Genomic DNA, 26252 nt, shown 5'->3' with positions numbered 1-26252 from the left:
AAAGGGCAGGTGAAATTCAGGGTTGATAAGTGCAAAGTAATGAACATTGGAAAAAATAATCCTAACTACACCTATACAACTATGGGTTTTAAATTATCTGTGACCACTCGAGAGATCTTGGAGTCACTGTGGATAGTTCTCTGAAAATGTTAGCTCAATGCCCAGCAGCAGTCAAAAAGGCTAACTGTTAGGAACTATTAGGAAGAGGATAGAAAATAAAACAGAAAATATCATAAAGCCACTATATAAATCCATGGTGCACCCACACCTTGAATACTGTGTCAAGTTCTGTTGCTCCATCTCAGAAGTATATAGTGCAACTGGAAAAGGTTCTGAAAAGGGTAACAAAGATGATCCCTTGATGTATGATACAGCTTCCCTAGGAGGAGAGACTAAAAAGATTAGGGCTGTTGTGTTTACAAAAGAGACAATTAAGGAGGGATACGATAGCGGTCTACATAATCGTGGATGGTATGGGAAAAGTGAACAGAGAAGTGTTTATCCTCTCCCACAGTACAAAATACAGGGGTCACCCAATCACGTTAATAGGCAGCAGATTTAATACAAAGAAGAGGAAGTATTTTTTTCATACAACACATAATTAACCTTTGGAACTCATTGTTGGGGGTGTGGTGACAGCCAAAAATATAGCTAGGTTAAAAAAACCAAATATCCAAAATGGTCAGGGATACAACCTCATGTTTGGTGCAACCCTACACTGGCTACGAGAAGACTGGGTGCATCACTCAACTGTAGCGCTGGGACTTGCCAGTTATAGACATGATACAGGGCTAGATGGACCATTCGTCTGACCCAGTATGGCCGTTCCTGTGTTCTTCCGAGGCAAAGCTCCAAGCTGTAGCCACTGCAGCCTCTGAGAAATGAAAAGAGAATGAGTTCTTCTAATTGTTTGTTTTGGAGTCCATCTGGGATCTGGTTTCCAAGCTGGTTTGAGGGCATTTCCATTTTGTCACCTGGTTTCACCACATATCAGAAAACACAGGAGTCACTGTAATGTTTGGTTGTCTTGACACCTTGTTTTCCAGGATCAGGAACACATTGGTAATGTCTTGATGATAACTCAGTTTTAAAAGAAAGTGACAAGCTGCCTGGCTCAGGGATTGAGAATTGGCAACAGATCCTATCCCATCCAAGTCACTGGCTCAAACCCAGCATGCTGTTTGGTGACCTGTGTGAAATGAGTGGTTTCCAGTCCAATTCCTGGTAGACAGCTCTCTATGTATCTCAAACATTATCACAGCTCTCATTTTTGGGCATGTTTGGAAATGGAAGGCCAAGGGTTGACTGGGCCCAAGGAGTAATCTCTGCCTTATTCTTGATACGGGGTAGCTCTTCCAGGGGAGGGGAGATAAGAATACAACACATCAGCTGATGGTCCAACTAGTGTGCTATCTTGTTTATGACAAAGGCCAATGCCATACTCTTCAGAAGAAGGTGCACAAAACTACCGGGACAACTAGTGGAAAAACTAACTTGCATGTAGGGGAAGCCAATGGCTGGCTTATGCCCTTATCGTTCCCCTCTACTCGACATTGGTGAGCTCTCATCTGGAGTACTGTGTCCAGTTTTGGGCCCCATGCTACAAGAAGGATGTGGAAAAATTGGAAAGAGTCCAGCGGAGGGCAACAAAAATGATTAGGGGCCTGGAACACACAACTTATGAGGAGAGGCTGAGGGAACTGGGATTGTTTAGTCTGCGGAAGAGAAGAATGAGGGGGGATTTGATAGCTGCTTTCAGCTACCTGAAAGGGGGTTCCAAAGAGGATGGCTCTAGACTGTTCTCAGTGGTAGCAGATGACAGAACGAGTAGTAATGGTCTCAAGTTGCAGTGGGCGAGGTTTAGGTTGGATATTGGAAAAACTTTTTCACTAGGAGGGTGGTGAAACACTGGAATGCGTTACCTAGGGAGGTGGTGGAATCTCCTTCCTTTGAGGGTTTTAAGGTCAGGGTTGACAAAGCCCTGGCTGGGATTGGCCCTCCTTTGAGCAGAGGGTTGGACTAGATGACCTCCTGAGGTCCCTTCCAACCCTGATATTCTATGATTTAAATCCCTTCAGTTGTATTAATTTCCAGGACCAACCTCATCACCTTTTAAAAACAATAAGTGATAGCATTTGTCCCCTCCCATCTTCTAATGCAGCAATCGATTTGATGAGCGATCGCATGGCTAGCTTAGCATGTACGTGGCCGAGGTCCTGTGCATGTGCTGCTGGGATTTCTCCATTCTTGTGAGCAGGAAGTGTTTTTTTTTTTTTTAAAAGGAGCATCATTTCTGAGCTATAACATACTGAGCAGGTTTCTTGCACTTCCCTGCCCCGGGGGGGATGTAATACAGATTTCCACTATTGCTTTGGATACAGACTTGTGACAGATCCACTCCTGATCCCATTGCTGTTAATTCATTACATGTGTTACAAACTCTGATACAACTTCCTAATGTACTATTCAAGGTAAATAAGATGTCATCTGATTATAATAAATCTTTTTGGTGCTGCAGTGCAGCATTTGCCATCTATTGACATCATACTGAAAACAGTTTGCAATTATGTGAGTGTTTGTTTTATTCTTCAGAGTTTAAGTAGCGATTCATAAATATATAATACCTCTGCTATCTACAGAGCCAGACTTAGGGCTGTCCCTGCTTTAAGCACCATCTTGGGATTGTATAAAGGCAGAATGGAAACTTTTGTTTTTTAAAAAAACAAACAAACCTGAGGCCACAGAAACCCTAGTCTGTTCAGGGATGTGCAGTGATGAATTGTTTTAATCTCTGCCACTTAGAGCAGTTGCGAGTATAATTGCTTTCTCTTGAAATCATGTATATTTGTCCTTGCAGTAGTGGAGAGTTTCAGCAGCTGGCCTGAGGAAACTGCCTGATTAGCTTCTGTGAGATGCATGCTCCTGAATGTATGTTAAAACATGTCTCTAATTTCCAGGGTGCTTTGTCAACGTTCCTGGAGTCTGGGGCATCTGTTTGTAGTAACTGGTTCATAGCCACTCTGATGTCTAATGTTTTAACTATCTTGTTGCTAGCTGTGCGGCCCCATACAGAGCCCGAGTATAAGGATGAGACGATGACAGTCTATCAAGTACCTCTTGTGGGTGAGTACAGCCGTCTGACTGGAATAGTAGGAAGCAAAGAGTATCTGGAGCTGCAGCTGGAGAGGGAGGAGCAGGGTTACTTGTTGCAGTAAGGACTTCCTTGAACTGGTTTTGGTATCTGGTTACTGTTTGTAAACCTGAGACGTAATAACTACAGGGTTGTGTTAGGTTACTTCTCCTTTGGTGAGAATGTAGCTTTCAAAGAAACCTGAGCCGGTGCCAGACCTTAGGATAAAAGGGTGCTGCCTCCTCTAAGAACTCTGGTATTTTCCTTCAGATGATAGTCCATGGAAGAGAAATGGGAAGTTACTGTGATTCATACTTAACGGGCTTTCCATGTTAGGTATGCTCGTACGAGCAGCTGTACTGAGAGCACATGCTTGAGTTTGATAAGGTTTTGTTGCTTTTGGAGAATCTGCTGAGGAAGGCTCTTGAAATGAGTGAAGTGCAATATGCAGAAACAAGGAAGCAGGGGCTCTCTTGTCCCTTTTTAAACTGCTCAGGGGATTTTGAAGAAACTTTCTGAGTAAGGCTCCATTTGTGTTTTCTCACTCCTGCCTCCTGAGCAAGCCTGTTTTTTTTTCCCTTGGGTTTGGAACAGGAAGGCATTTAGCCAGTGAGCACAGGCTGCATCAGAGTCCTGAAAGGTCAGTCCAAGGTGGAGTCAGCCCCAAATGTGCCCCAGAGCCTGGATCTCCCGCTGCTGAGCAGCAGTGTCCGAAGGGCGTCGAGAATAGAGAAGCCCTGAAGAAAACAGGTGCAGGAACTTTGTATTTTCTTGTACTTCAACTTGTAATTGGAACAAAAACTCTGAAATGTTGGTGTAATTTCTCTCCTACACAAATATTCTTGGTGCAGATCAGAAAGTGCTGGTCCTCTCTGCTGAAATATTGCTTGGGGGTAATTTGAGCAGATGGAGAACATGAGGCAAAACAAGATCCAGTGGTTGGATGCCGAAGCTAGACGAATTCAAACTAGAAATGAGATGCAGATTTTTTTTTTAACACTGATAGCAATTAATTATTGGAACAACTTACCTTGGTACCAGGTGGATTCTCTGTCCCCCCTCAAGTTGTGAAATCAAGACTGGGCGTCTTTCAGATGTTTTTGGTTTGAGGGAGGAATCCTTGGGTTGGAATTCTTTGGGCTGTACTATACAACAGGTTAGACTTAATGATCATAATGGTCACTTATGCCTAAGACTTTGTATCTATCACAGAGGTCATGGAAGTCATGGATTCTATAACTTTCTGTGACCTCCATGGTTTCTGCAGTGGCCAGTGTGGTGCTTAAGCAGTCCCGCAATCCAGCCACTGCTCGGGCAGCTAAGATTTAGTCAGGTATTTATAGTATAGGTCATGGGCCATGATTTTTAGCTTATTACCCATGACTTGTCCATGAGTTCTACTAAAAATACTTATGACTAAATCCTAGCCTGCTTTATGGCCCTTGTGTATGAACTCACTGGAAGGGATGGGACACTGTAAGAAGTTGGCACCTTTTGTGTAAGGAAAAAGATGCTGAAACTACATCATCCTGTGTAACTTTCCCTTCTTTTTTCTTTAAAGATGGCAACAGGAGAGTTGGCAGCAGAGACCCAACCCTGTTGGTGGCTTTCATCTGCAAAGTAAGAAATGTCATATGGAATAGGAGTTCCTACTTTTTTTTTTTTAATCTAGACCAGTTTAATTACAAATACCACCACCTAGCAGGGTAGGGTTTTTTGGATAGTTATTCTATGCCAACCTTTGTATCCAGTAACACTGCACTCAAATCTAGTGATTGAGAATCGGAGGGGTTGGAATGCCATCTGGTGCTTCACACTTAGAAGTGACCCACAAAAGGAGAAGCTTTTTTTAATTTGCTGATTCATCAAGGCTAGAAAGATTTTTATTTCTGCTTGTCTGTTACCCTACAAATTCAGGTCTTGTTGACCTTGCTCTTCCTAGAAGACTCTATGGGTGACTGGAGAACTAGCGAGGTTGAGACTGGACGAATAACGGCAGTGAAAGCTCATTTTGAGTAGGAAGACTTTTAGTTGCTGTTTAAAATACAAAAATAAAGAGCTACCCAAAGTAACACTTCTGTAAGTCAGCTGCTGAACACTCAAAAGAAAAACTTACTCTCTACCTGTATGGGTTGGAGCTCCAGAGCCATACCTCTGGGCAGATCAGCCACAGAAGCAGGACAGAGAGGACTTGATGTGCCTGAGACTTAAAATAAATAAATAAAATAAATTCCTGAGGAAAAATCTCTCCCACAGGCTCTCTTCATGGCTCATTTCAGAGCCAGTAAGGGCATGAACCCCATCTTTGCCCCTCCCCTTTTTCCATCCATGTTTAAACATTGTAAAGAGTTGGTAACTCGTTCCATGGGACCTTTGAGAAACACTTCTTTCTTTTAAATTATTTTCAGCTTCACCCGAAGAAGGGAAACTTCTTGGTGGCCAAAGCGAAGGAGCTGGGCCTGCCAGTGTAAGTATGAGAGCCCTGCCTGTGTGCTTGGGTGGTGGGAGGATCCTGGTCGTATGGAAGCTGTCAATCTAATACTGTCTTTGTGTTCTCATTCTTAGTGGGACAGCAGCCATTGGCCCCATCATTGCGGCGGTCAAAGATGGAAAGAGTGTCACGTTTGAAGGCAGAGAGGTATGACGCTCTAGGCTATCCCAGCTGTGTTGCAGGCTGGGTTTGTAACCAGTGTTCCTTATGGGACCATCTCTCCCAGAACGTTGTTGTAACTAAATGCCACTCATACACCAACCACAATCATCCCCTTTTTTGGGTCAGAACGGACTGCAGCTGTAACCAGTCTAGTCCTCTCAGCTCTCCTGTTTCATGGTAGGATTGGTTGAACTGTCCCTGAACCATACCTCTTAGTGGCAAGTACAAGCCTTGCATGTTTGTTCAGATTCAATAGCCTTCCTTGGCAGCTTGTTTCAGTTTCAAGCTTTCCCAGGCTCATTCCCTCAGTAACAGGTTGTCCCAGGGTCCCTGTCACTGCAGATGGGACAGTATCTGCCATCATGGGAGAAGGGTTGGCGATACACACGGAAATGACATGTATCCCATGCCAACAGTGTGGTGGTTTGTTCCTCTGCCTCAGTGGCTGGTCCAGTTATAGCAATTTGAGTCTGCCACAGCCTGTGAGCTAATGAAGCTGGTCCATTAGTTCAGGCAGTAGAGGTGCTTATACTTTCAAACCCAGAGCATGCCTACATCTGACCCACTATAAACAGGGGTCCCTCTCACTGATTACACTTGTTCATCATCCTGTGACACCCCCCTCCTAACCCCCTCCCTCACAGTGGTTAAAAGGCTCTGTTTGGGGATAGATTAAGATGGATAATCTCCAAGGCCAGTGGCTGGTGAGGGGGAGAGACCCTAACTGTGGGTGTTTCTGGTGGATCCATAAACAAAATCACTGCCCACCCCCCCACCCAGGAGATATGAGTGAGCAACAACTGGCCCTGCTTCCCAAAGTAGCTCACAGGGGCACGCCCCAGTGCACAGAGGGAAAGCTGAATTTCCCTCAGGTGCAGCTGAGACGCTTCTTGCTTTGTCTTGCCTCCTTGTGAGGGATCCATTGGGCAATGTGACCCAGCAAAATCAATGAGAGAGGAGGAGAGAAAATGGTTCCAGGGCCAGAACGGTAACTGGAGCATGAGTCCTTGGACTCGCTGACCATTGAGCAAAGCACCCTGGCGCCCAGCTGATGAGCGAGCAAGTTCTGTGAGGTCCCTAGCTGGCTGTGGAAGAGGAATGAAGTGAGGCTGGTGACTGAGCGGCATGTGCTGTTGGTTATGTTGCCAAAAGGGAGCTGCATACCCAGGCATGTTCGGACAGCATGTACCATAGACTGACCAGGGTGTAACCCTTGTGTGCCTCGTTGCAGATCCTGCCCGAAGAGGTCTGTACTCCTCCTGATCCAGGCCCTGTGTTCATTGTAGTGGAATGTCCTCATGAAGGCTTTGTGGATGCAGTCTGTGAAAATGACATGTTCCGCAGGTATAGTGGAGGTGGAGGGAGGGAAGGGTGTTCCCTGGAATACAGGGTTGGTGGGGGAAGCGTATCAGGTTTGAGCACTTTTTTATGAAACTGAAAATCTCCTGTTAGCCTGGTTACAAATGGAATCTGACATGCTTCGTGGGCTAATGCCAGTGACAGCAAAGTCACCCTGAATAGCCTGGTTAGGAAACCTGCAGATAGCGCACCGAGATATAGAGCCACCAACAAAGATCAGCAGAGGCACAGAAGTTGAAGTATGAGAGGCAGGGCTGTGACAGGGTGTTTTCTGTGCAGGGTGCTTGACTTTAGAACTCATTTCCCCAGGGCCTGGAAGTTATCTTCAGGGCACCTTGCAAGGCCCATCTTACTTGGGAGAGGGGCTTTCTGGGGGTGGGAGGGGAAAGTATTTCTCTCTGGTGCACTTAGTAAGTTACTATATTTCATGAGGTTCCCGCTATCTTAGTTTTAAATAGTCACGTGACTGGACTGCATGATACGCACCTTTTAGTGAGTTCTTGCATCTAAGTAGCTGAGATTTCAAAGGTCTTTGCATACAGTGAGCTTACCTACTGTTCAGTCTGGATCTCACCCCAGAATGTGGAAATTATCTCTTACCCTGTAACTCTTCGGTGCCTTCATGCTTCGCTGCTGTAGATGTCTGTCTGGGATGCCCACAGTCAGCAACAAGCATGCACTTGCTCTACGTACTGAGCAGTCCTGGCCCAACACTTTGGATCCAGGAGTGTACTTGAAACATCAGACTCCTATTGGTCTCCACCAGCCTTGGTTAAAAACTGGTAAGGTGACTCCACGCTCTCCTCAGCCCCGCATTTCCCCAAAAACCTGTTCTGAAATGTCCAGCCCTGTCCTGGAACAATAAGAGGGAGGTTAAGGTTTGTTGCTCCTTTAAAGAGTCTGTATCCAGCAGTTTGTTGCTGTAACTGGAGTCCCCAAACTGTTCAGTTCAAACACAGTACTGGATTGGTTTAAATTAAGTTTATTAAATTCCAGAGAGACTTGAACTGAGCATAAGGATTAAAGTTCGAAATGGTTACGAGAGAGACAGACACTTTCTGGGCACTAAAATCTAACAGACTAGACTGGGTTCAAGGTAAAATCCCCTCAGCAAGTTTCTGTCAGTATCTCTGACCAAGCTCCTTTTGGATTTATCCTCCAAAGTCAAAGGATTGGTACCTTTGTCTTAGGTGAAAGACTGATAACTTGGGGTTCTGTACCCTTCTCTTCTGTAGTCCACTGAATCTTTGAAATGGATTCTTTTGAAGAATACCTCAAGATAAGTTGGTTTCCAGCTGAGGGGTAGGCAACATGGAATCTTTCCCTGCTGGGGTTATCTGCCAAAATGCAAATTACTTAGTTTCTGCATCCTCCCCACAGTGCAACTGACTGAACACTGGCTGTTAATGTCACACCCACTTGGCAGAGATAGAATTGTAGAGCTGGAAGGGACCTCAAGAGGTCATCTAGTCTAGGCCCCTGCACTCATGGCAGGACTAAGTATTATCTAGACCAGCGGTTCTCAACTGGAGGTCTGCGGCCCCTTGGGGTTCTGCAAGCCCTTTCAGGGGACTTGGAGCCCTGTAGCTGAAACATAGTTCCCCGAGCCCCAGCGCGGAAGCTGAGAGCGGTGTGAGGGGCTGTTGTGTCCCATCTCTTCTTCTTCTCTCCCCCCCCGCCCCCCAAGCCAGGAGTGAAGCGCAGGGCTGAAGCTGGAAAACCTCCCAAGCCAGGGGGAGGAAGGAGCTGAAGCAGGAGCCCCCAGCCTGTACACAGGCCCTAGGTACCCCCTCCCTGCACCCTGAGTGGTTTTCAAACTTTTTGAACTGGATCCCCGCTTTGAGTTTTATTTTATGGTTGTGTCCCCACCATAGCCCAGCCAGGCTGGGGGGCCTGAGTGAGTTGTGGGGGTGGAGGTGGTGCTTGCTGTGTGGAGCTGGCTCAAGCCCCGCCAGTCCTTGCACTGCCCTTCCCCCCCTCCCCCCCAATAGAAGTAAAACTATTCCTATCCCCAAGGTGTGTGTCCCCCCCCGGCCCTGAGCCCCGAGTTCCCTGCCTTCCCTGAGCCCTGGCATTTTAATAGCATGTTGAGGGGGGCATCAGCAAGAAAAAGGTGGAGAACACCTGCTCTGGATCATCCCTGATAGGTTTTTGTCTAACCTGCTGTTGAAAATCTCAAATGATGCAGATTCCACAACCTCAATAGGCAATTTATTCCAGTGCGTGACCACTCTGAAAGGAAGTTTTTTCCTAATGTTCAACCTAAACCACCCTTGCTGCAGTTTAAGCCCATTGCGGCTTCTATCTTCAGAGGCTAAGGAGAACCATTTTATTCCCTCTTCCTTTTCTGTACTTGAAAACTGTTATGGTCTTCTCTTTTCCAGACTAAAGATTGAGAAAAATTGGCTATCTTCCCTCACAGGTCATGTTTTCGAGACCTTTAATCATTTTTGTTGCTCTTCTCTGGATATTCTCCAGTTCACCTTTTCTGAAAGGTGGTGCCTAGAACTGGACACAGTACTCCAGTTAAGGCCTAATCAGCATGGAGTAGGGCGGAAGAATTACCTCTAGTGTCTTGCTTAAAACATTCCTGCTAATACATCCCAGAACATTTGCTTTTTTGCTTGTGATCCTCTGTGACCCCTGCAGATCCCTTTCTAGATTAGTCCTTCCTAGGCAGTAATTTCCCATTTTGTACGTGTGCAACTGATTGCTCCTTCCTAGGTGGAGTACTTTGCATTTGTCCTTATTGAATGTCTTTCTATTTACTTCAGACCATTTCTCCAGTTTGTCCAGATCATTTTGAATTTTAATCCTAGCCTACAAAGCACTTGCAACCGGTCCTGGTATTGTCCGCTATTTTTTTTTTTTTTAAGTGTACTCTCTATGTAATTTTCTAAATCATTTAAGAACATAAGAATGGCCATGCTGGGTCAGACCAAAGGTCGGTCTAGCCCAGTATCCTGTCTTCAGGTGCTTCAGAGGGAATGAACAGAACAGGTAATCAAGTGATCCATCCCCTGTCACCCATTCCCAGCTTCTGGCAAACAGAGGCTGACAATGGCCCTGAACTGATCCCTGCAGGACCCCACTTGATATGCCCTTCCACCTGGACTGTGAACCACAGATAACTAATTGGAAAGCCATACCCAGAGTGTAGTTATGCACTCAGCTAATAGTAGCTCCACCTAGGTTGTATTTTCCTAACTGTTTATGACAAGGTCATGCGAGGCAGTATCAAAAACCTTACTGAAGTCAAGATATGCCACATCTACCGCTTACCCCCCACCAGCTACAAGGCTTGTTACCCTGTCAGAGAAAGCTATCTGGTTGGTTTGACACAGTTTGTTCTTAACAAATCCATGCTGACTGTTACTTCATCACCTTATTATCTTCTAGGTGTTTGCAAATTGATTATTTGCTCCATTCTTTCCAGGTACCAAAGTTAGGCTGACTGGTCTGTAATTCCCTAGGTTGTCCTTACTTTTTTTTTTTTTTTTTTTAAATAGATTGGCACTATATTTGCCCTTTTCCTATCCTGTGGAACCTCACCCATCTTCCATGACTTTTTTCAAAGATAATCGCTAATGGCTCAGATATCTGCTCAGTCAGCTCCTTGAGTATTCTAGGATATATTTCATCAGGACCTGGTAACTGGAAGACATCTAACTTGCCTGGGTCATTTTTAACTTGTTCTTTCCTTATCCTAAATGCCTCTTATCCTACCTCATTTTTACTGGCATTCACGGTGTTAGATGTCCAACTGCGACTAAACTTTTTGGTGAAAACTGAGACAGTTGTTTAGCACTTCCCCTATTTCCACATTTTCTGTTGTCTTCCCTCACTCACTGAGTAATGGGCCTACCCTGTCCTTGGTCTCCCTCTTGCTTGTGAGCAATTGTCCCCCTCGTATAGATGGAGGCAGTAGGATCAGAGGCCCAAGGCCACTGTGGATCTTGGCGAGTGTGGAGTAGAATCCAGAACTCCTTGACTCTCAGATCTGAGCTTTAACCTCTCTCTGCTGGGCTTCCTTCCTGGAGGAAATAGTCTCTGCTCTATGGAGTCCTTGATAGTAAATAGATTCTGGAGAGCAGCCTTGTCCTCTTAGGTGAAGAGGTGAGATCTCTGGGTAATAGGAGCCAAGCATTGTTGTCATCTTTGATCTTAAATGTCTATTGTAGGTACCAAGAAGGGAAGGCTGAGGGTCACGTGGCCTTGGTTATTCACATCACCCCAGAGTCAGTGCTTCGAGACAGCCGGTACAAACAGTGGCTGGAAAGGTACATTGCTTTTATTTAATTACGTTGACTTAAAATAACCTTGAAGGAAGCCTAACCCACAAACTCCGTGATCCCAGACTGGCTAATAACAGCCATGGGTCAGGGCATGTGTGGTCAGTTCAGAGAACAGTGGTTGGTTAGTTAATGGCATTGGGTGCCCAGCAGTGGGTTGGAGCTGAAGTAGTTTTATATCTGAACACATCTTACTATTCCTTTTTCTTTCTCCAGGTTTGGACGCACAACTGAACACTTGATACTTAATGAAAATGCAAACACTGTGCACTATCTCCGCAGCCACAAGATCCAAACCCAGCTGAACCTCATTCACTCAGAAATCTTCCCACTGTTAACTAGCTACCAGAGTCGGGTAAGAGGCTGCGCCTGTCTGCAGGTGTCTGCAGAGGCAATCTCGTGCATGCTTACAGGTTGCTCCTCTCTCCTCTCCAGGAAGAAGAGGCCACTTTTAGCGTGCCTGTTGTGCGGGGAGAGTGCCTCCTGAGATACCAGCTGAGACCGAAACCGCAGTGGCAGAGGTTGGTACCCTTGGTAATATATAAACTGAAGAGAGATCTGGTCTCCTGCCACAGGCATCTGCATGGGAGCAGAAGTCATTTTAGAAGATCAGATGATGAGCTGAGACCAAGGAGCATTCAGCATCTAAATGGTGGTGAAGCAAAGGTGGCTTGAAGTCACTTTTGCACTCTGGTTCTGGGCCAGTCTGTGCAGGACCAGACCCCTGGAGAAACTTTCAACAGCTCATTGTGGGGTGGGTGTGTTTGGATGTGAAGGGGGGTTGCATTGTGGGGTCCCCAAAGAAATCCAAGGCCCCATTTTCTGAATGCTACACAAGTCTCTACTAAGACTGTGTGCTCCAGAGCACTTCGACTCTATGTTTGACTGGACCTGTAGGTGTAATGTTCAAGTGGATGCCTAAATGTATGTCTTCTGTCCTAGGGATTTCATAGTTTTAAGGCAAGAAGGAATCCTTAGATCTAATCCAATGGTTCTCAGTGTTTCCAGACTACCGTACCTCTTCATGAGTCTGATTTTGTCTTGCATAGCCCATGGCTCACCTCACTTTAAAAACTACTTACTTACAAAATCGGACCCAAAAATACAAGTGTCAGAGCACACTTGCTGAAAAATTGCTTGCTCTATCATTTTTACCCTAGAACTATAAAATAAGCCAACTGGAATAGAAATATCTCACTTACATTTCAGTGTATAGAGCAGGATAAACAAGCCCATTGTCTGTATGAAATTTTAGTTTACTGACTTAGCTAGTGCTTTTTATGTAGCCTGTTGTAAAACTAGGCAAATACCTAGATGAGTTGATTGTACCCCCAGAAGACCTCTGCGTGTCCCGAGGGCACACATACCCTGGCTGAGAACCACTGATCTAGTCTGACCTGTATATCAGAGGCCATTACATTACACTGTTACCCCTGTATCAAATCCCATGGCTTGGGTTAGACTAAAACATTTGTCCTCCAGATACTAAACGGTGGTGTGCCCCAGGCTGAGAACAGGAGAGGCCTGGGGGTACCAATGCCCAAGACCTCTAATCAGTTCCTTGCTGTTGCAGGGGAGACATACCCAGATGATTCCAGCAGGTGAAATGCCCCATGCTGCAGCAGGGAAAACAAAACATGCTATAGTACCTGCCAGTCTGGCAAGGTGTGGGGACAGAATTCCTTCCAAACCCCACATTATGACCCTGAGTGTGTGAGCAAGACCCAGCCAGCCAGCTGTGGAAGAAAGGTCTCTGTATCACTGGTCCTCCCTGTCCAGTGTCCTGTCTCCAACTGTTGGCTGATGGCGTCAGAGGAAGAAGGAAGTCCCAAATTCAGTTGGGAGGAAGGGGAATGGATTCTGTTTAAACATTTAGGCTTCACTCTACCTGCATGCGATAGCTGTCCTGAAACCTTGTCAGGATATTCCTATACCTGCAAGAAGGTGGGCTCTGAAACTAGCATGGGTGAGTGAAGTTTCCGGCACAGGTGCTGTACCCTGCCCCTGAACAGTGCACTGGGTCCCAGCAAGTCCTGCACAATGTAGCCCTCAAATCCTGAGGTCATGCAATGATTCCCTCTTGCTGGAGTTAGTTGCCCATTTCCAAGAGCCCATGCACCTCCTGCAGTCTGCGGGCAATCCTGGTGGATTGTAGTTTTAAAGCAGGCACCTCTGGGGACTGTTAAGGAAACTTTCAAAGTAGGCTAGTATCTAAGCAGTAATTTGACACTTTGCCCCATAAATTAAACTGTTTTCAGTTGCCCCCCTCCCAACCCAGCCACATCCTGATCTGTGGCCTGTGGATCCTTTCAGGGATGTGGTTGCTGTCTGCAATTCCAGTGAATTTGTGGCTGAAGCCCTGGAGCTCCCTGGCTTCCAGGACTGTGTGAAGGAGTGCAGAGAGAGCCTGCAGGCTGGACCGGTCAAGTCAGGTGAGGAGAGTGTGCAGGGCCCTTTGATTGGAGTAGTAGATAAGTCTGGCTTGACTGGGGAGGTGGGTTGAATTGTTGGGTAGAAACAAACTGGGGACTTGCGTTCTAAGGGGATGCTGTTCGGTGAAATATTCCCATCACCCTGCAAGCTAATGAAGCAACCCTAACAATATGCTGGGTTCAAGTGCCCAGCATAGCACAGGATGGGCTTGTTCCCACATGTTCTTTGTCACTCAACATGGCACAAGCCAGTTTGCATTCTTGGCTCTTGAGGGTGCTGGGTTTGGGGCTCCAGCACTGCACGGGGAGGGTTTAATCACCAACAAAAACCCAGCATTGCATTCTACTGCAGTGCTCTGCTCAACACTAGTTGCTTTGGGCTTTTAAAATTGCGATCCCAAATGGGCAGCGTTCTTCTAAAATGCTGGCCATATAGTGAAGTATGGGAGGAGCAGCATCTAATCCACAGCTGGCTCCCTCTGGAGCCCAAATCTGGTCATCTGGCTATGCACTGATGTCACTGTGTGACACGGGCAGTGAAACAACATCTAAACCATGACTGCAGGAAAAGCCAGCACTGCCTGTCTGCTATCCTGCCAAGAGGGCCATGTCCCTTCTCATTGGATAGCCGTGTGTGTCAGTCACTACCAAGCCCAGTCCTGACTCATCTGCCTCCATTCTGGGTGGACATGCAGCAAGGTGTCCTGCTATCATTTCACAGAGGATTTTGTATCTTTTCCCCATCCCATTAGTATTGATGCTGTGGGGAGCTTGGAGGCTGGGGGTCAAAACCCAGTTGGATGAGCTGGCTAGCCTGAGGCAGGATCTGGAAATCTTATGCTTCAATATTGAACTTCTAATCTGGCTGGGAGCTAAACATACTATAATGCAGCAGGCTCTTGCCAGCATTCATGCAAAGCATGTTACATATTTTCTCTAGGTAAAACTGAGCATTACCCGGAAATAGTCTTCCTAGGAACAGGCTCTGCAATTCCAATGAAAATCCGGAATGTCAGCTCCACCCTGATAAACAGCAGGTAAATACTAGCTCTTTACCTTTCCCTTCCAGTACATGTGGAGTTGCAGGGGGGGTGTTGTGTGGGTGGCTATACAGATGTGCCAGCATACTGGAGGTGTGCCTCACTTGGTGTTCATGGACCTATTAACCAGGCAGGCAATGAAGGGATTGGGAATGGGCCTGGGAGTGTTTGAACCTTGGTCACTAGTTCAAACGGTACTCCAAGGTTCTCATTGTAGAAGGGAAAAGTGCTTCCCACATGTGGTCTTGTGACTGCCTTTGCAGGGCGTGTTCAGACAGCCACTCTGCTTGGCATCAGGCGTCCCCATTCCTGTCGGCATCAGGTCAGAGAACAAGAGCTGAAGCTGCTGTGGAGACTGAACTTTCAGAGTTGGCCCCTCCATGTCCTTTCTACGGAGAGACAGCACTAGTGGCAGAAATGCTGGTTGCTGCCTTTCACCCCCAACTGCTGCCTTCCCAGATCACACTCTGAGCTGGTGTGCTGGGCAGCGTTCATCTGTTGTCATCCATTCCGGTTACTGCCAGCAATACACCTGCTCTTTCCTCTTGCCAGCCCTACCCAGTCACTGCTCCTGGACTGTGGGGAGGGAACGTTTGGCCAGCTCTGTCGCCACTACGGGGACCAGGTGGACAAAATCCTGTGCAACACAGCAGCCGTGTTTTTGTCTCACATCCATGCCGATCATCACACAGTGAGTATCGCTGGGGGGGACTGAGTTAGAGAAGGTGAGTTCCCAGCTGGCTGTGGGTTGTATCCACTTCAGTGGTGGCTCTTGTCACAGAAAGTTCTGCCGTATACTGTTCATTTTCTCCTGTGAGTGTTTCACTCCTGTTTTAACTCTGTAACCATTCCAGTGTCTCCATCAAACATCCTGCCCTGCTCTGCTGCATGTGATTCTGTTGCTCCTGTTTTTAGATATTCCTGGAATTAATACTGGTTCTAGCCTCCCAGCTGTATCTCATAAGCTGTTCTTCCCACTGTGGAATCCCCAAACCTTGCTGAATTCTGCTCAGCTATTAATCCTGTTTCTTCCTAGCGCTGGTCCCTGCAAGTCTGGGTTCAGGCATGTTTCTGGGGCTGGGTGAATGAATTGGATTTTTGCAGTAGCGGTTTCTGGGGGCTCTCGACCTCCCAGGGGTATAAATTCAGCACTCTTCACTGCTTGGAATGTGCTTTCACAAGAAGCTTCAGCAAACTAGCAGGCTCCCTGTTTCATGCTGGCTTGATCCAGGCAGGCTGCATTTCATGCCCGATAGCTTGCACTTTACAGAAGGGCTTCCCTTTCTTCAAGGGTTGTGGGGAAAAGGGGCAGCTACATCCTTGGCAGAATTGGGGTAAGGTCTAATATCAAGTACTTTAGTGGTTTGTCACTAGCTCTTCAGAACCAGTGGGCGTTAGATCAGAGTGTTCTTTGCTGCTCGCTAACACAGCTGTGGCGCAGAACTCAGAAAGGAGGTTAGGGTTTTCTCCTTTCTGGCTGACTTTGCCTCAGCTGCAGAGTTTCTCCTTTTCTCCTCCCCGTGCAACCCTCCCCCTCCCACCCCCCCAGTCTTTATAAGGGTTGTAGCTTTCAGACATGAGGTTTTAGGACACAGATTTATGAGGGATTGGGCTACAGGATTGCCTCCTCTCAGCTGCTCTGGGGGGCAAAGGTCATCTGGGCAGAGGCAGCATTGGTGGGGAGGGCTAGGAGCAATGCTCCAATTTACACGTGACCTTCCTCTAGTTTGTCCCTCAAGCGGTGCCCCACACTTCACTGAGCTGGTGGAATGGCTGTGAAATCGGCTCTGTTAGCGCAGCCCTGCTTCCCTGATGTGGGTTTATTACACAGTAACTGGCTGACAATGGTTCTTCCATATTCTCTCTTCTAGGGCTTGTTGAACATTCTGCTGGAGAGACGGCGAGCGTTCGTAAGTACCACAGCTGTTTCACTGCCATTTAAACCTTAGGGCCAAGGTTACCCCTGGTGCCAGTGGATGTGGTTCCATTGATATCGACGGAGCAACACCTGCCTCTCCCTAGACTATGTTCTGCCTTGTGTAAATTTCTGAAGCACCCCCCGGTACTGACTCTTCCTTGCCTGTTCTGCTTTCAGGCATCCCTTGGTCAGCCACCAAGCCCGCTGCTGCTGATAGCGCCCACGCAGATCATGGCGTGGCTACACCAGTATCACAACAACTGCCAAGAGATTCTTGGTCATGTCAAGTGAGTGCCTCCCTGGCTAGTCGCAGGTAGTTGAATTAGTGGGAAATACTCTCCCTGTGTCCTTGTCGTTCATGGGCCAGGGCAAACCGCTGCCTTGGCCGTGCGGCATGCCGTATAGGCCCTGTCTGCTGTATTTCGATTGATCTCTGCAATTGACGAGCACTTAAATGCAGCTGGTCAGAGAAGCTTAGCAGCAAAATGTCACCTCACTGCAAAAACTAACTAGCTAAAAGGGCTGATCTCCAATACCCCACTTCAGACACTGACTTTTTGCTCCTTCCTCCCCTGGAGCCTGAGCGCACAGGTGGGGTTTGCAGCCTGCACTGTTGGGGCTGGAGTATAGCTCCAAATCACAGGCCTTGTGGCAGACTGTAGAGTACTTGGAGGTTCTGGTTTCTCCTTTGTCTTCCCTTGGGACTCTGTGTGTAGGGTCAGGTGATTGTATTCCAAGGGCACATGCCTGGAAGCCAGGCATTAGCCACTAATCAGTGCAGCAGCTGGGGGCAGGAGAGCACTGACCTTGCCCCATAGGGTAACGTTTGTTCCCCAGCCCCTCATTGCCAGCTCTGTCACCAGCCCTGAGGCCAGGAATCCCAAGGCCAAAGGGGGAGAGGTTCTTGCTGCTGGGTTAGGCAGCCCATCCCTGACACTTTGGGTACATTTAGGCTGCAGCTGGGGAGCATGCTCCCCTGACCACATGAAAACACAAACCAGCTCTGATCCAGCTAACTTGCTAAAAATAGCATTGTGGTCACAGCGGCTCAGGCTAGCCACCCATGTACATACCTAGGATCATGGACCAGATTGTGCTTGGGTGGCTCATCCTTACAGCCATGCCTCTATTTTTGGCACACTGGCTTGTTCAAAGCTAGAGCTTGTATGTCTACCCGAGATGGGGTGTTCAATTCCCAGCTGCAGTGTAGCCATTTCCTGTGTCAGAGCCTGAGTGGGCAGGCTGGCTTCTGACCCACGACTCCAGACAAGTGAAGATTTCAGTTCCTTTAGGGATTCTGCTCTCCCCTACTTAGGGGTGTAAAAGGGTCAGCATGACCATGAACAACCCAACCAGGACTCACCCAGGGGTTGTCAGCATTAACAGTTGACTAGCCAATTCCTAGTCAGTATCTGCTGGTTAGCCCCCACCCCCTTCCTTGCCTCGATCCCACTTACCCAATCTCCTGTTGCCTTAATGGGCTAACCTGCTAGTTGTTACTGGTTCTGGATGATAGTCCCTTCCTTTTAGGTGTGTACTCTTGGGCTATAATCACCCAACTCTGCCCACTAAATCCTGAGGGAAGAGGTAGAAAGCAGCCCCCAAGGGCCTAGGGCAGGTTCACTGGGTACTTGAAGGACTGGTGACAGGTTATCTTGTAAAAATGGGGCCTCCGTTTTGAGAGAGGCAGAGGCAGGTTCTGGAGCATTGGCATAGTGTGCTCCCAGCAGTGAGCTGCCATGTCATGTATCTGCTCCCCAGGGGATTTTTAGGTGTCCCACAGATACAGGCCATTGCTGTGTCTAATCTCAAGCTGACAAAGGCATGGCTGATGATGGCACGTGTGATGGTCATCTGACAGTCATGTCACCTCATCTTTGTCAGGATCGAGCCTCAGCCACTGACTCTCATCTACGTGCCAAAACCGCCAGTCTCTCTTCTCTTCCACCCCCCTCCTCCACAGTGTGATACATACGGAGGGGGACCAATGGAACTCTGGGGCATTCCTCCTTGGAGGAAGAGCCGTTGCCCAAAATTACTCTGGGAACTCTGACAGGAAGGAAATAGATTTGCTTAAGAGCAGCCCCCTCTGCTGCTGCTAGTCAACACCTTGTGATGGGTGGTAACTAGCTAGGATGGGGGGCCAAAGCATGGAGAATGGAACTAAATTCCACCAACAGCTCCAGTATCCAGTATTCGTCCAACAGCTCAGAGTGCCACTGGCCAAAACCCAAGCTGAGAAAGCTGGGCATTGAGAGCTTTCTGTGTGAGCATGCACAGCAGAGTCTCGTCTAGATCCTTGCAATTCAAACTCTCACAGTAATGACGAAGCTTTTTTAGGATGTGAGGTCTGTAATCAGCCACCTGGCAGACCCAGCTTGGACTGGCCAGGCTGCCTACCTCTTGAAAAAGATCAGGACTCTGCAGGCAACAATCCAGTTTTTCTTTGGCTACTGCATAAGCACAAAGGAACTTGGTTGCACTCCAGCAGCTTTTGGCCTCGAACTTGCACTCCTCTTTGAGTTGTCATAGGTCACGTGCTTAGCGGGGTGATCCTTGAGGGGTAAGGTGTCCCAGTGGACACTGATTGTTGACTCTCCGATCATAAAGTCCTACCAACCATCAATGCAGGGGTTCTCTGAGGAAAATCCTGTTGCATTCCCCGGTGCCCATTAGACAGTTCTGTTCCCAGCTGCCTCTGATGGCAGACCAAAGCCTCAGCCCACAGGAGGTAATGGTTGGCCCATGATATGGGCAAAACAACCAATTGTCAGACTTCTAATCCACCCTAAATGCACCACAATGAGCTGATGTTGAGACAGCAGCTAGACACCTGTGGCTGGTCTGTGCCAGCCAACTCGGGTCTGTAGGGCTCAGGCTGCTGAGCAGGTTCATTGCTGTGTAGACTTCCCAGGGCTCCGAGACCCTGCGAGGTGGGAGGGCCCCAGAGCTTGGGCTGCAGCCTGAGTCCGGAAGTCTACGCAGTACTGAGAGAGCCCCACTGGCACAGGCCACTGCGGGTGTCTAGTTGCTGTGTAGGCAGACCCTAGTACAGTGGTTTTTCAAACACATACACTGACCCTCGTCGGGTACGTGAAAAAATTCTGTAATGGCAGACACTGCCTTTTATTTAGTAAAACTTGGCAATCTAATCAATATTGAATCTCCCTTCAATCAAACTGTATTGGTGTAAGTTTCCTTTCTGCTGTGCAACTCCAAATCAGAGGTTTACAAGCTTTGGGTTATGCCCCCCCTAGGGAGGCTCAGAGGAGCATTTATGGGAGCAAGTAGTGATAGCAGGCAACTGTCTTCAAAGTTTTTGAGCTGAGTGGCTTCTTCCCCCCCCCCCCCCCGCCAGACGGGCTGGATGGCTCACCTCAGAGGGGTGAAGGTGACATTCCGTTCCCAAGCCCTGCTGCACGATGTTGCTGCTCCCCCAAAATGTTTCTCCATGCACTCAAGGGGGCCGCCCCACAGTTTGAAAAACTCTAGAAGCTGTTGCTAATGGAAGGCAGAAATCTGGGAGGGGGGGTACATGACTCTGCATTCCCCCAATCTCCCCACACTGTTTCTGCCTATCTCAGATGGGGGTACACAGTAGACTACCTTATTTGGAAAGGGGTATGCAGCCCAAAAAGTTTGAAAACCACTGCCCTAGTAGAATTGGTTAGCAGGTCTGAGCTGCATTGTGTAATATGTCAGAACTACCCCTTCACCAGACCAGGCCAGTAAGGCCTCTCAAAAACTCCAGGAGCTCTACCCAGCCCTCAGCAGAGCTGCTGTGGGTTTAACCTCATGGATGTGTTCTCCAGTTACAGTAAACACAACTTCAGAAAATGATTCACAACACTGTGTGGAGACGGGTTGCTCTGTTCTACTGTGTGGGCTTTTCAGACTGCCAGTGTTGGCCTACCTCTGCTCTTGATGAGGTGTATGGCCAAACTCCCATTCGCTTCAGTAGAGGCAGTCAGGCCAATGCTGAGCACTTGGGAAAAGCTCCTGCTTGTTTGTAGGAGGCATGACTGCTGAGGCCTTATGTCAAAGGATCACTTTAGGTTTTGCAGTTGCATACCAGTAGCTAGACTTGATCTTTCAGCGACCAGGCTCCCCCCTTGTTACACTGTGGGCCTGGACACTGTGTATTTGGAGTTACAGGGCCTTGTGACCCAACGGTCGGCGGGGGGGAAGCAGTCCAGCACCATATAGCTTTAGAAGTTGCTGAGATCTGCTCAGAATAGGCTCCTTCTAGGCCTGTGCTCTCTTTGGTGCTCATCCAGGGTGCTTTGCAGGCAGTTCCACTAACGCAACGGAGGATGCTCTGACTTTCCCCAGTGCATGTTTCCATATGCTGTAGTTGGAAAAGGGTAGAGGTGGCTTGTCATTGCTGAATTGTACTAGTCATTTATGAGATGATGGGAAAACTTGCATGGCACTCCAGCAAGACCTTGAGCATAAAACAAATGGGTATGAAGCAACAGCGCAGGCAAGAGACTGTGAGAGCAAGGGAGGAAGGATTCCAGGAAGGGAAATTAATTTGAAGATGGGAAGAGGGTATTTGGTGGATGAGTCTTCCCTGCTTATGGAGGCAGGGTGGGGGAGGAGAGCTGTGCGCAAGGGCATGGAGGGAAGGTGTTCTCCTGGGCAAGGCACCTGCCCTGGGACTCGGGGCAGGGTTTGGTGAGGATTAACAATCTGAAGTTGGAAAAATAAAACATGAACACCCTAGCACAGACCTAGTAGACATGTCCTGGGGAAGTCTTGCTGTACTACAATAGGTTGCAGTTTCCCAAATGGAACGTGCTGCTCTGCTGACATGAACAGTTTTCAGTGTAGCCTTGACTTCCTAAACATCTCCCTTTTTCCTCTGCAGTATGATTCCTGCCAAGTTTCTGGTGGAAGGGGCGCAAGTCATCGGACCTAAAGCCAAAGCTCTGATTAGCTCACTGCTGGAGAAGTATGACTTTGCGGAGGTAAGCTGGCTGGCGGCTGGGAGAAGGCAGCGAGAAGAGTGTAGGGGTAAACTATGGTGGATAACGCTTGCGGTCCTGTTCAGTTCCAGACTTGTGAGGTGCGGCACTGTAAAAATGCCTTTGCTTGTTCGATGGAACACACATCTGGCTGGAAAATAGTCTATTCTGGTGACACGATGCCCTGTGAGGCCTTGGTCCAAATGGGTGAGTTGAAAACGCACTGTAATCGCTTTGCCAACCGCCGTTAGCGTGCTAGTGAGTGAAAGAGATGTCGGTAAACTCTCCCTAATCTGCTCTTGCAAGTGTTGGGGTGTGGCATCTCAAAATGCTGCAGGGAAGCGATCTTGGGCTCCGAGTAGAGACTATGCTAATCTAAGAACACAACAAGATCTGTATGTTGACCCATGTGCTATTAGTATTATGACTGACACTAGCTACATCGGAAGAAGTGGGTATTCATCCATGAAAGCTTATGCTCCAGTACGTCCCTTAGTCTATAAGGTGCCACAGGACTCTTAGTCTGGATCTGTAAAAGCAGCAAACACGGCTACTCCTCTGATAGCTAGCTATGCTGGTCAGGGGGACAAGCATTGGGATGCATTCTTTATGCCTTTCTTTGTGGGTTCACTGCTGGAAATATTGGGGGTAGAGAAGCACACTTGTCCCCTAATAAACATAGTACACATCTACTTGATAAATGCCCCCATCCGACGTGGTATGTTCTACCAGAAGGATGGAATGAATATGTGGTCTTACGCAGGGAAAGACACTACTTTGCTGATCCATGAAGCAACGTTAGAGGATGGCTTGGAAGAAGAGGCAGTAGAGAAGACGCACAGGTAGAGTATTTCTGGTAAACTGGTTCTCTCTCCCTAGGAGTGAGATACAGAACTGGGCTTGGCCCTCGTAGCTGGTGATGAAGGAGGTTTCTGCTTCCCAGGATGTCCTGGGTGCGCACACATCTCCAGGCTCTGGAGGATCCCAGTTAGAGAGTTCCACCTCTTATTGATGGTGAACTAACTGGTTCTGTAACCTGGATGCAAGGGGCATCCTCTCAGGATAGGGAGCTGTTACTGTACAGCTGGGTAGCTGGAGAAATGTGCTCTGCTAGAAGGGACCCTTAGCTGTTTACCCATTGGCCTTGGGGTGAGGACTTGGATCATTTGGCACCCTTCTTACTCTTCAATTCACTTTGGGACCCATCTGAGCTGTCTCTCTCAGGACTGGTTTGTGCCTTGTGATTGCCAATTCAAAGGGGGTGAGAAGGGGAGCACTGTGCCCTACGTGGATGCAGACAAGACCCAAGCACAGCCTCTTGGGGGGGTGGTGGTGGTTCTGGTACATGGGATGGGGGGGCGGGGGAAGGAAGATGGGATCGACAGGCTGGCACCACCAGTGACAAGCATGCAACTAAACCCCATGCTCCCAGAATTCTTCTAAAAAATGAACACCCAGCTCACTGCAGCCTTGCTTGCCCCCTCCTCGTTGCTGGAGGGGCAAGTGTAACTCACTTGCTGTATGCCCCATCTGCTGATGAGCAAGCTGTCTTCATGCACTGGCTGATAAAACGAGCAATTCAAGTTCTCATGCACTTGAGCTCCAGCTGGCATGTTTTGCCTGTATTGGGTAAAGGCTAGGGGCATTAGCACTTGGTAACGCTGCCTCCCGGTCCCCTCATGGAGAGGGCTGTGCTGTCTGGCCTTTGTCCGGTCACCAGAGTTCTTCTAACAGTTCAGTCTTGTTCCCTGCTCCCCTTGCAGCACGACATCCCAGGCGATTGGGGTTGGGATGAAGATGAATGCAGAATTCATCATGCTCAATCACTTCAGCCAGCGGTATGCCAAGATCCCGCTCTTCAGTGCAGATTTCTCGGACAAGGTTGGAATCGCATTTGATCACATGAGAGTAAGTTGGGAACTTGGAGCCAGGCTCTCAAGGGAGCTGGGCTGTGCTGAAAATCAGGCCGTTCGCAGATCTGTTGCTGAACCCAGGATAGTAGGCTTTCAATAAGCTTCCCCGGCACAGTGGGTTCCACTGGCAGCACTTTCCTGGGTACAGGGATCTCCACTAGAGGTTGACTGTTTGCTTAGCAGCTGGAGGTGAAGTGTTCAGTTGCCACAATCAGTATGCTTGGGTAAACTTGACAGCTGGGGAGGTGTCCAGAGGGAGCTCTTCTGAAGAAGGCTAGTTTTGCAGCTATTGGCCTTTCATGGCATTGCTGCAAACGTAGGGGAGTTCATGTCTGCAGTGTTTGCTGGCTGCCAGCTTTGTGCCCAGGAGCCCGCCTTGCCTGGTTCCACTGGTGCAGAGGCCAAGAGGAGGAGTGTGAAAAGGGGGCTTTTCTGTGCCACTTGCACAGTAAGAACTGAAAAGCTGTTTGTCCAGAGGGAACCCTGTAGGGCACTGTTGGAGCAGCCGCTCCCAGGTGACACTGGAACCCTCCCTCTGTGTGAGCGAGGTGCATGCCTTGTCAGGAGTAAGAGACTGACTTGGATACACATCTAGGATCTGAATTCCCCTTGGCACTAACCTAATCCACTGCAGAATGGGGATTCGAGCCCTCCGGTCTCCAATAGCATAGCAAAGTGCCTCTAACGTGGGCTTCTGAGAGAGCTGCACCCCTTCCTCCTGCCCACCCTTCCAGTACTTTCTGCTGCCACCACAGCACTTGCATAGTAATTACCACATCTGAATGGGTCAAGTTGTCTCCCAGAAAGATGTCCTTGTAAGCATTGGCCCTCTCTAAATCGGTGTTCTAGATATGCTCCTGTGTGCAATCGAGGGGCGTTGCCTGTCTGTAGGCCGCTGTGTCCTCTCCAAAGTGCCTCTGCGTGTCAAAGAATTATTGCTACCTTAGGTATAATCAGTGTACTGAGTGCCATCCTCCCCTTCCCCTCACCTCATTGCATTCTTTCTGGGTGTCTTTACATGGCAAAAAGCTACTAAACACAAACTTGTTGCTCCTTGCTTATTGAACTGAACAAATACTAGCTGAAGGGTTGGTGCCCTTTGACTCTTATATTGTATATTCCCTGCCTTGTGCACGGAAGAGATCTTTTTACATAATGCCTTCTCTGGGGATTCTGAGTTAAATAGAAAAGGAAACACCCCCTGCCCCTGTATTGCAATCTGGACCCCACTGGGCTGGGTGCTGGACAGACATAATGAGTGTCCCTGGTCTAAATAGCTTGCAGTGTAAATGGACAAGACAAAGGGTGGAATTGGAAACAGAGGCACAGAGCAAAATGCTATTCCTCTGCTATGTCTTCTCCCTGTGAATGTCAATCTGTGACTGATCACCTTTCAGGTGTGTTTTGGGGACTTTGTAACAATCCCTAAACTAATCCAGCCCCTGAAGGCTCTGTTTGCCGATGAGATCGTGGAAATGGAGGAGCGGAAGGAGAAGCGGGAGCTGCGCCTTTTGAAAGAGGCCATTGTAGCTTCAGAGAAGCTGGCAGACAGCGAGAACAATGCGAGCAAGTCAACCCCAGCCTCAAAGAAACGGGAACATGCAGAGAACCATCAGGAAGGGCCGAGCAAGAAGCTTAAAACAGCGAACTGAGCTGAGTGGTATATGGCTTGTGAAGGAAAGTAGCTCTGACCATGCTGCACACTCCTTGTCTTGCTCCCTCCAAGCTTTGGGGAGTGTGGAGTTCTGCAGACCCCCCAAGTGAGGGCTTGAGGTGCTGGTGGTGATGGGCTGGCAATGCCTGCAACTGCTACATGGGTGGGATTGCCCATTGTACTGATGTTACTAAGCATATAATAAGCAGTGACAAGGTCTCTGGCCCACGTCCGCACATGCAGTTCATGTTTCTCAACAGTGCTACCAGCCCATCTGTCAACTTCCAGCTGCCTTTCTTCCCTCTCAAGTGTTTTTATTTATTTTTGGTTTTAGACTGGAAGCTGTTGCATGTAACAGCAGTTGTGATGACAGGAAATCACTGAAGATGAGGTCCACAAAACCCCCTTGGGGCCATGGAATCTCCCAGAGTATGTTGGGAAAGCCCCTGCTTACTGTTGTGGGAATGTAACAATGTAAATAAGGGTCTGAACCTAGAGGGTAAGATGAGGTAATTCCATAATAAAATGGGACCCGATTAACAGTTTATTTTGGAGCTTGAGCTCCACTGGAACAGAGGAATCTCGAGTAATTTTTCAGTGTTCATCTTTATTACTATGGCTTTCTCAGTTTGATTCTATAAATTATGCTTGCTAGCAGATCGTTGCAGATGTGATCTCTTCATAGTGCTGATCTGAACAAAACAAACTGGGAATAGCTGAGTATGACCCTGATCCCAAATTGCTGTCATAGCCCTGCAGGAAAGACCAGATTCTCACATGTGCTTGAGCTATGGGTAGGGATTCATGCCCCCTCTAGCATTACTCTGTATCACTTGAGTGCAGGGAAAATAATCTTCCTCTGCCCACAATCAGCTCATTTTGTTAGTGTAAATA

The 26252-nt window shown here is 48.0% G+C and overlaps 1 protein-coding gene across 2 annotated transcripts in view; it reads left to right on the top strand.

Moving 5' to 3' along the window:
* ELAC2 (elaC ribonuclease Z 2) overlaps positions 1 to 26015 on the top strand; it is a 31378-nt gene extending 5363 nt beyond the window's left edge. For both annotated transcript variants that reach the window (XM_073310884.2, XM_073310885.2), the window contains exons 6-24: positions 3055 to 3123; positions 3725 to 3880; positions 4692 to 4750; positions 5539 to 5597; positions 5696 to 5768; positions 7015 to 7127; positions 11324 to 11422; positions 11651 to 11789; positions 11870 to 11955; positions 13748 to 13866; positions 14807 to 14903; positions 15459 to 15597; positions 16778 to 16816; positions 17002 to 17111; positions 21695 to 21794; positions 21878 to 21998; positions 22555 to 22633; positions 23555 to 23699; positions 25102 to 26015. In XM_073310884.2, the coding sequence (XP_073166985.1) occupies positions 3055 to 3123; positions 3725 to 3880; positions 4692 to 4750; positions 5539 to 5597; positions 5696 to 5768; positions 7015 to 7127; positions 11324 to 11422; positions 11651 to 11789; positions 11870 to 11955; positions 13748 to 13866; positions 14807 to 14903; positions 15459 to 15597; positions 16778 to 16816; positions 17002 to 17111; positions 21695 to 21794; positions 21878 to 21998; positions 22555 to 22633; positions 23555 to 23699; positions 25102 to 25356 (2057 nt within the window). In that variant the 3' untranslated portion in view covers positions 25357 to 26015. The remainder of the gene's footprint in view (positions 1 to 3054; positions 3124 to 3724; positions 3881 to 4691; positions 4751 to 5538; positions 5598 to 5695; positions 5769 to 7014; positions 7128 to 11323; positions 11423 to 11650; positions 11790 to 11869; positions 11956 to 13747; positions 13867 to 14806; positions 14904 to 15458; positions 15598 to 16777; positions 16817 to 17001; positions 17112 to 21694; positions 21795 to 21877; positions 21999 to 22554; positions 22634 to 23554; positions 23700 to 25101) is intronic.
* The last annotated feature ends 237 nt before the right edge of the window (positions 26016 to 26252 follow it).

This window comes from Lepidochelys kempii, chromosome 14 (assembly GCF_965140285.1).
Source record: "Lepidochelys kempii isolate rLepKem1 chromosome 14, rLepKem1.hap1, whole genome shotgun sequence".
In the NCBI taxonomy this organism is placed as follows: domain Eukaryota; kingdom Metazoa; phylum Chordata; order Testudines; family Cheloniidae; genus Lepidochelys; species Lepidochelys kempii.
Note: the sequence above shows the minus strand (reverse complement) of the source record. Positions and strands in the feature narration are given on the sequence as shown.